The sequence below is a fragment of the Triticum urartu genome, chromosome 4A (genome assembly GCF_056163025.1).
Source record: "Triticum urartu cultivar PI428250 chromosome 4A, HENAU_Tu73, whole genome shotgun sequence".
NCBI lineage: Eukaryota > Viridiplantae > Streptophyta > Magnoliopsida > Poales > Poaceae > Triticum > Triticum urartu.
The window spans coordinates 255,532,794-255,542,174 of NC_141876.1; the positions used below are offsets into that span (position 1 = coordinate 255,532,794).

Consider the following 9,381-nt stretch of genomic DNA (forward strand, 5'->3'; position numbering starts at 1 on the left):
CTGAATCGGAAATTTTAGTGAAGTATGCCTGATAGGATCACCATGCCTACAACTCGTGCAGCAAATCTCACAAAACGCTTCTAGTATATATAATATGAAACTACATTCCATAATGAATCCAATGATATTGATTTTATTGCGAATGTTGATATTTTTTTCTATAAGTTTGGTCAAATCATGGATATTTTGACTTTAGACAAAACTTATACGCAAACTAAAGGGCTGGAGGGAGTACTTATAAACACGTCACACGTCCCACATCATCGCATGGGCGCCGGAGAGAAACAATATCTTCATTGTTCGCTTCACCTATCGCTTAGCCATGGACGAGCGCGAGCGTCCATTGGCAACCGTCACGAACAGGGCACCGGATGGTCGTCGCGCCATCTGAAAGATCATTTGAGGATGTCCTGCTCCTCCTAAGGTATGCGTGTTCGCATGGAGAATTGTGTCAAACTCCCTCGCCACATGGGCAAGCAAATTTTACCGCCATCTCAAACTTACTGATGTTTGTCCCCTGTGTGTGGAACGAGAGGACGGCTTCCACGCACTGTGCAGGTGCCCACTCGCCAAGGAATTGTGGCATACCATGGCACAAGACTGGCAAATACCAAAGATGGAGTCCATCTGCAACGACGGACCGGAGTGGCTCTTCACACTCCTTGACCCTCTTACGGAGATGGCATGCATGGTGGTTCTTATGATCATGTGGCGGGTGTGGTATATCCGCAACGAGATCACCCGTGACAAGGCGCCACCGCCCACATAAGCATCCCGCAGATTCCTTCTCGGATACATTAATTCGCTACTGTGTATACAACAATTCCCTCAAGCTGATATGGAGAAAGGGAAGATGATGCTGCATGAGGGAGAGCGGACCACTCAAAAGGAACATGTGCGGGAGTATGATAGGTCTTGGACGCCACCACCTCCAGGATGGACAAAGCTCAATTGTGATGGTAGTTACGTACAGCCTACTGGTGCAGCAGGAGGAGGCATGCTTCTGCGCGACAAGAGAGGTGATATTCTATATACAGCGTGTAGGGAGATGCATGCATGCGACAATGGTCTTCACGCGGAGCTAGCAGCATGTAGGTAAGGCCTAGCGTTGGCCCTGCACAGGACAAATTTGTCGATCATGGTGGAACTAGACTAGGTCGCGTACTTGTTGAGGAGATCCGACGGATGATGGCGGGTCGTTCGCATACTAAAGTTAGTCACGAGCTCGCCGTGTATGGCTGCCGCACACCCCAGACAGCGGTTTGGCTGTTTTCGGGGCTGGACTCTATTATGAACTTGTGTAAGGCTGAGAAGCCTCCTTGAGTAATGAAATCTCTCTTCTCTCCGAAAAGAAAAATCTAATCGCACAGAATACATGCGTATGCCGTCGTCGTAGTCAAAAACTGTAGCTGCACTTTAGAGCATTTGGGATAAAGATACAAATATAATGAGCAGGGCCTGTTCACGTAGAAAACCGAGCACGTACATCGTATTAACATATATATAAACTCAGCTTGAACATGCAAGAAAGGCAAAGCCGACTCGAAACAAACTGAAACTTGCCTCCCAACGCATGTTGCACAATGAGAGTTAGGATTTACATAAAACAGTAACCCTACTCATCCTTAAGAGTAAACCGACATTCGGACAGGAGCTCACCGGGCATGCTAATATAGCCAATAAGGCTCTCATCTCCAAAACATCAGCGAATGTGCCTGCTAACTGCAGACTCCCACATCAATATCAGTAAAACTTCATTTCTTGGTTGGACTTGTATCACCAAACTTTGGTAGTGTCAAAAGCGTGTTCAACCGGGTGAAGCCCTCCAATGACCTCTCATCTCCACTTATATTTGGGTCACATTCATCATCGGCATCCTCTGGAATTACCCTTTTACTGAAGTGCTGGGGGGTCCTTAATCGCGGTGGCATCCCTGGACTAGATCCAATTCCCTTGCTAGCAACAGACAGCCCTGATAGCCCACCCGCATCCGCTTCTTTGCTCAGGAAAAGGCAGATCACTGCACAGTCATCCGTTTTGGAGGTTGGGTACTTGAATTTCCAGGTCTGATTTGCTAGATCAACAACAGCACGGGCTGCGCCAGAACGGCCAGAGCATGAGGCAACAACTTCCACCACTTCCTGGTTGGACAGAACATCCCACACCTGTAACCAGAGTGCAATTGGGTATTAGAGTATATTAACAGATGGGCAGTGCATTTATTGAATCAGAAGAAACTATTGTTTCCCCATCGAGAACAAGTCACACAGAAAGCAATGTTTATTTATTTTTGTTTGGTTACCCCATCAGTGGCAAGGACAATGAACTGATCCTTCTCCATGATTCGCCTATAGGTGACCTCAGGTACAGAGATCAGCCCAAAATCCTTTAGACAAAAATCACCAAAAGCTCGTGCCATTGCTAGGCCTGGAGAGTTGCAGTTAGGAAGCCAAAGGCGAGCCACATCTGGTTCATCCTGGTGAGCAAAGACCCGTCCATTACATCGCTTGATCCTCCTAGCCTCTCCTGTTAAGATATTAACATTTCGTTACGGCTCAAATAGCATTCATCACGACAGTAGGAACAGATTTTTTTTAGGATACAGGCTCAGAAGGGAACTAGTGTTTAGTTTGAACAGACATTAATAGACTAACCTACTAGAGAAAACGGTGCATTCACCTAGCTACATGTCCCACACTGACATAAACAAAACAACCTTCATAACTGCAGCTAGAGAGGACCAACGATTGTCGCAAGGGAAACTGTTTCCCGGGTAATGAATCCGCACGGCACATTAGTAGATCAAAACCATATGGCACAAAGGTCAAACCATATCGGTAAAAAGCAAACTGACAAAAGTGTGTATATATACACCATGGTGCCTGTAATTCTAATTAGGAAGCATATAATTTCCATGATTAGGAAAGCCTGTGGACACGATCAGAAAGGCACATGCTCAACTTAATGAGTGAGACAAGTAAGTGGCCACTACTCCAGTAATTTCTTGCACGCATCTGGATACAAACCAAGGGCTACTAGCTAGCTATGGTGTATATATAAAATGATTCTACAATCCTGGGAGTACCGCTCCTCACATATCACACAGATGAATCGATTATATCTCTTTATATTTTTAATATACTTCATTAATAATTACTGGATGCTCCAAAGTTATAGGAAAATTTCCATTTGAGACCATATATTTCATATTATTTGCACATAAACTGTTTTTAACGTAAAAAATGGTATATTATTCAAACTAAGGGCTGCGATGATATATTTTTGTAAAACTTGTATTGAGGATCTTAGAATAATTAATAAGGTACATTAAGAATGATAAAGAGGTATAATAGATTTTTTTTTGGAGGTATGTTGAATATGGGAGTACATACTGCCAGGAGTCAAAAAATTAGTTCACAGATATGCGTGCGCGTGTGTGTGTCTGTGTCCCTGTGTTAATTATATTTATATATACAGGACTAATTTTTTGTACTCCTAGAGGTATGTACTCCCACATTCAAATATACCTCTTAAACAAGCATATTATACCTCTTTATTATTCTCAATATACCTCAATGCAAGTTTTGCGAAAAAACATCGCCGAAGTCCATAGTTTATGCAGTATAGCTTTTTTACGTACAAAAATGCAGTTTACATGTAAATAAAATAAAATATGTGGTCTGAATTGTAATTTTCCATGAAACAGTTAATGATCGACTTTATTTACATTTTTAGGAGAGCCATCTACATAAAAGCATTCCAGCAGAGCCCCTATCCCATCCCCTATTCTAAATTTTAGAAATAGTGGTAGAAAAACTCCGCCTATGTTGTCTCAACATAGTCGGTGCCAAGCCTGGGTAAAGGAGAAGGGTTGTGATAGACCTGGTGAGCCAACATCAAAACTCAGCCACACTTATGGAGATGGAACCCAGAAGAAAATGGACAAGGGTCAGGCCGTCACCCCCTTGGTGGCGCGCCATATCTTCATCTGGATACGGTGATAAGTGAGAAGGGACCGGGTCGTCGCATCCTTCGTGGCGCGCTACATCGACGCCCGGGTGTAGTGAAAAATGAGCAAGGGTCTTCGCATTTGACTCGATGTATGTGAAGGGTAAGGAAGCTAGCCAAGCCTAGTAGGATCTGCTTAGGTAGCTGGAACGTAGGGCCTTTAACAGGTAAGTTACGGGAGCTAGTTGATACAACAGTGAGGATAGGTGTTGATACCCTTTGCGTCCAAGAAACCAAATGGAGGGGACCACAAGGCGAAGGAGGTGGAGGATACCGGCTTCAAGTTGTGGACACGGGAACAACTACTGGCGAGAAGCTCTTCTCATAGGAGGAGACCTCAATGGCCACGTGGGCACATCTAACACAGGTTTTGAAGGGGGTGCATGGGGGCTTTGGCTATCACATCAGGAATCAAGAAGGAGAAGATGTCTTATGCTTTGCTCTAGCCTACAACATGATAATAACTAACACCTTTAAAAAGAGAAAATCACATCTAGTGACTTTTAGTAGTGGTCAACACTACTGATTGATTGTGTTCTCTCAAGAAGAGAAGACATGTGTGCTTGCCTAGATTGTCAGGTGATACCTGGAGAGAGTGTTGTCCCTCAACATAAGCTTGTGGTGGCTGACTTCCGTTTTTGGATTCGTGTCCAGTGGGATAAGTGTGCCAAAGTCACTAGAACGAAGTGGTGGAAGCTTAAGGGGGAGGCAGCTCAAGCTTTCAAGGAGAGGGTCATTAAGGAGGGTCGTTGGAAGGAAGGAGGTGCTCCATCTTATTGCATCCCCATTGAGGTGTGAAGAGGCCTCGGAGACATAGCGATAGTATGGCTAGCTAAGCTTTTCAACCTCATTTTTCGGGCAAACAAGGTGTTAGAAGAATGGGGGCGGAGTATATTAGTACCAATCTTCAAGAACAAGGGGGAAATTCAAAGTTGTAGTGTTGTACTAATTACCGTGCAACTAAGCTGATGAGCCATACAATGAAGTTATGGGAGAGAGTCATTGAGCACCGCTTAAGAAGAATGACAAGCGTGACCAAAAATCATTTCGGTTTCATGCCTGGGAGGTCGAGCATGGAAGCCATTTTCCTGGTACGGCAACTTATGGAGAGATACAAGGAGCAAAAGGACCTGCGTATAGTGTTCATTGACTTGGAGAAGGCCTACGGCAAGATACCGTGGAATGCCATGTGGTGAGCGTTGGAGAAACACAAAGTGTAGCTGCAATCTGGGGTCTATGTATGGTAAACCATAGATGGGAATGAGCACGATCTAAAGGCCTCCCTAGTGTAGTTGTGAATCAAATGTTCATGATTTGCATACAAATAAAGATGATCGTACCATATCCATCATGTCAAACATAATATAGAAGTTATCCACAACTAAAAACAAAACTGCTTTATTTCTAACTTTTGTTTCTGCAGTAAAAAATGTTGTGAAGTTACTACCATGGTTATCAGCAAGAACAAGGTGAAAATTCTAAGTCACCACTCTTCAAATATTAGAAATATAAACATATATAAAATGATTGGAGACAAGGAAGAGATAACATACATTCTTGTTCTGAGAAAATGAGCAAGAATGTACCAATTCAGCAGCAACAGAAAAAGAATCATTCAATTAATGGCATCACATAAACAGTCACAAGTAGTAGGATTAAGCCAACACATTAAACAGAAGAGATATAATATAGAAGATTCATTAATTTAAACTTGAGAGTGAAAGATATTTACTTGGATGATCAGGTTTCAGGTCAACTGTCAACTGATGGGCAACCAAATGACCGTTCTGATCTCTAGTGCCTAATACAGCTCTAGAGTCACCTAGATTCCCGACAATAAGATCCTGACCCTGATGGTATAGTGAGAAAAAATCAATTGCTCATACCTGGAACTTTTGAGTAATTAAAGCCATTCAAGGAATAGGTTCCACTGTACCTGTTTAATTAAAGTAACTGCGGTAGTTCCACTGCAAATGCTATCTATGTTCCGATGTAATTTAAGCTCCTTATCCATAACTCTAAAAGCTTTTCGGAAAGACTCTTTCATTGAGTCAAAGAATTCTAGATGTTCTTCTTTCTGTGCGGTGAATGTGGGAGACTTGTCCTCTGCATCTGGGTATGGAGATAAACTCTCTTCTAAAACTGATCCATCTGAATTGCTGGTTGGGCTCTCCCCATAGTCATCATATATCAAATCACACAGCTTCAAAGGGAGAGTATCTCTTACTTTCCGCGCGACGAGATGGCCATGTGGACCATGACCATCAAAAACTCCACAAAATACTGTGTCTGATCTCCCATTGAAGTTCTGTACATCATGCCCCAAGGCATCCAAGAGCAAGAAAACAAGGAGGCAAACATCAATATCCATTTGTCAAGTATCTATATAATTTAATGGAGAATGCTACAGCACGAATGCAACGGCGACGTTGACAACCACCTGATGTCAATGAAACGCGACGTTGACATACACCTTATGTCAATGCATGCTCAGCCATCACACTTGCGGAGTCGGTCGTGCCACAAGACCAGGCTCCACACGTTCACTCGATACAATTGGCATGATTTAATTCATAAAGAGTGTCGAAAGTGGAATGAGTTAGAAAAGGTCACTATTCTGTTATACTTTTGATATGCACGCAACTGTTGGATTCAAATAAATGGTTCACACAAGGGGGTACTCTTTGACTGGGCGAGTCATTTATCTGATCCTGCATTTGCAAGCATGCCTCATTCAAGCATGGACAGTTTCATCTAGAACATAACCTCATGGCCTAAAACGCATAATAATCAATAACCACCTTAACTAAGAGACAGCATATGGGTAAGCAAGACGGTTGCCATATCCAACAAATAAGACTTCATAGTTCATATGGAAGTATGGAAGTGGGAAAGATGGTGGCCAATACTTAATCCACCATCAGTTAGAGCTAGAAACATCTTCCATGAGCAGCATTCATAGCCATCGAGTTGTTTCTTTTCAAATATCAAGCCGAAATGTAGTCTCGTGTTGGCTAAAACAAGTTGGATCATTATGCCTTGTTTATCCTGTGAAAGCCCCTCAAGTTGTTGGCAATTCATATTTTTGATTTTATTAATGTATCATTTTAACTTGACGTTGCCCGATAAATAAACAACCCCTAATTGTTGACGATACTTCAACTCCCAGGAAACTATTTTACTACGCAAGCTCATTAGTAGCCATTACCAAATAAAGAGGAAATGAACATTCAAAGCACCAAAAGTGTAAATAAAGGGATCTTGTTGTGCAGATACCTCCCACGCGACCATGGCGTCTTGGTTGGTGCCCTTCTTCCCCTGCCGCGTGAAGAGGCAGGCCACATTGCCAGACCCAGTCCAAGCAATCCTCCTGGGGGCCTCCTCCCCCCTCCTCCTGCCTCCTCCCACCTTCCCGGGTAGGGCCGCCACCTCGATCGGCCGCTGGTCTGCCGGCAGGCACGACCCAATCGCCAGCGCCCTCACCACATCCTGCAGGCAATCCAGGCACCCGCCTCCACCGCCCCCTCCCCCACCCCCCGACGACGGCGCCGCCGTCGCCACCGCTGCCGCCGTTATAGCCGCCGTCTTGCCCCGTTGGTCACAGCCCAAGCCACCCTCAAAGATTCAACCTCTGCCCAAACGCAACGCTGCCAAGATTTCGATCTTTGCGAGAGGGACAGTGGCGTTCTTTGATGGCGTCGTGGGCGACCAACCAGCACCAACGGGGACACGTCACGAGCTAACCAGAAAAGTAGAGAGAGGAGGGCGGGATCGGACAAGAATAGGGAGGGAATCCGACAGCGAAAATGGGGACAAAGAAAAATAGCAAGGGAGCGGGGAAGAACAAGTGGCTCGGCGTGGTTTGGTGCAAGGGGATCGGCGGCCGGATCGGTCGGCTCCTTATGTGGACCGGAAACGTTCATACTATGGGAAGAAAATAAAAACTTTATAAAAAAATCTACTCCCTCCTTCCATCTATATATGATTTAATGATTTTTTCAAAACCGTCTTTGACTATTGGCAAGATTATGGCATGTACAATGATGGCATATGAATACAGAAGCCTCATGACAAAAAGTAACTTGAAGCATATGTGTTGATTTTTTCTCTCCAATGCAATCTACTACTAGTGAACCTCATCAAAAAATAGAAAGTAACTTTCACTACACATGCATCCCTTCTCTTCATTTTAACTTTTTAAACTTTATGCACTGGACCACACTTTTTGACTCTAAGCACCCGTCTCCTGGAGAGGATCCCGCTTCCCCATCCGAACTTACTTTTTCTGTTATTCGATCCTACATGGCATGTGAGGCATCACCCTGAGGCTATGCATTGACCATGCCCTTAATACATGACATGCATAATGTGAAAATTATATCATTGAAATTTCCTTTCACATACGAATTTGATGGTATGCTTTGTGTAAGTTGCATGTCATATATTATTGCTTTAACATATAGTCAAAGTTAACCTCGAAAAACATATTAGGCCCTATATAGATGAAAGGATGGAGTAAATGTTATGCATCTCAAATTCTATGAGTATGAATATAAACTACTAGCAAATATGCATGTGCGTTGCAACAGGAGAAAATTGGAGTAGATATAAGATAAGTCTGAATCAAATACCAAGATGACATAAAGACTTTTAAAATGTCATTTCAGAAACTATGTCTGAGTGATGTCATGACGAGATAAGGGAATTTTGAAAAGTCATTTCAAAAACAAAAAATGTGATCGTCACATCACGACTTGACTTCCTAAAGCGTCGCAACGAAAAAATATCGTTAAGCAAACTGCATTTGATAGACCCTGCCTAAGTTAGACTAAGGAATGAGTGTCTTGCCTTGACCTAGCATAGATCGGTTTATCATAATCAGTAATGTGGCACCAGAATAAACGTAACTGTGTATGAGGGCAAAATAGAAATTTAGACATTTTTATATAGCTTACAAAAACTAATTCATAGAAAGTTGTGTCAAATTTTGAGGGCTCACTGTTGTACAAGACACGAAAACCTTTTTTACCCAAAGCGAGGGACTAGATAAATCATAAAACGACCTCTACAGATCTCCTAATAAAACATGTAGGTAAGCGACAGTTCGTTCTGTTAATTATTTACGGCTCTATTTTAATTTTTCTGAAAATATTCAAAAATTTCATGGACATTTTTATCAAATTCCCGATTTTTTTAATACTGAATCTTTTTAAAAATAATCATGAAAATTTATTTGAAATCGTGATTTTTTTATAATATGTGAACAATTTTTCGAAACCATGATCATTTTATAATTTTTCGAATGTTTTTTGAATTCACTAACAGTTTATGATTTGTCAATACTTTTTTTTAAAATCTCACAACCGTTTGAAA

The 9,381-nt window shown here is 42.5% G+C and overlaps 1 protein-coding gene across 1 annotated transcript; it reads right to left on the reverse strand.

Moving 5' to 3' along the window:
• Positions 1-1,431: 1,431 nt before the first annotated feature.
• LOC125551811 (putative protein phosphatase 2C 75) lies at positions 1,432-7,588 on the reverse strand. Its single transcript, XM_048715169.2, has 5 exons — positions 7,285-7,588; positions 5,945-6,316; positions 5,741-5,858; positions 2,303-2,526; positions 1,432-2,165 (listed from the first exon to the last, which is right to left on the reverse strand). Exons 1-5 carry the CDS (start codon positions 7,297-7,299, stop codon positions 1,755-1,757), a joined length of 1,140 nt encoding a protein of 379 aa, XP_048571126.1. The 5' UTR covers positions 7,300-7,588; the 3' UTR covers positions 1,432-1,754.
• Positions 7,589-9,381: the final 1,793 nt, after the last annotated feature.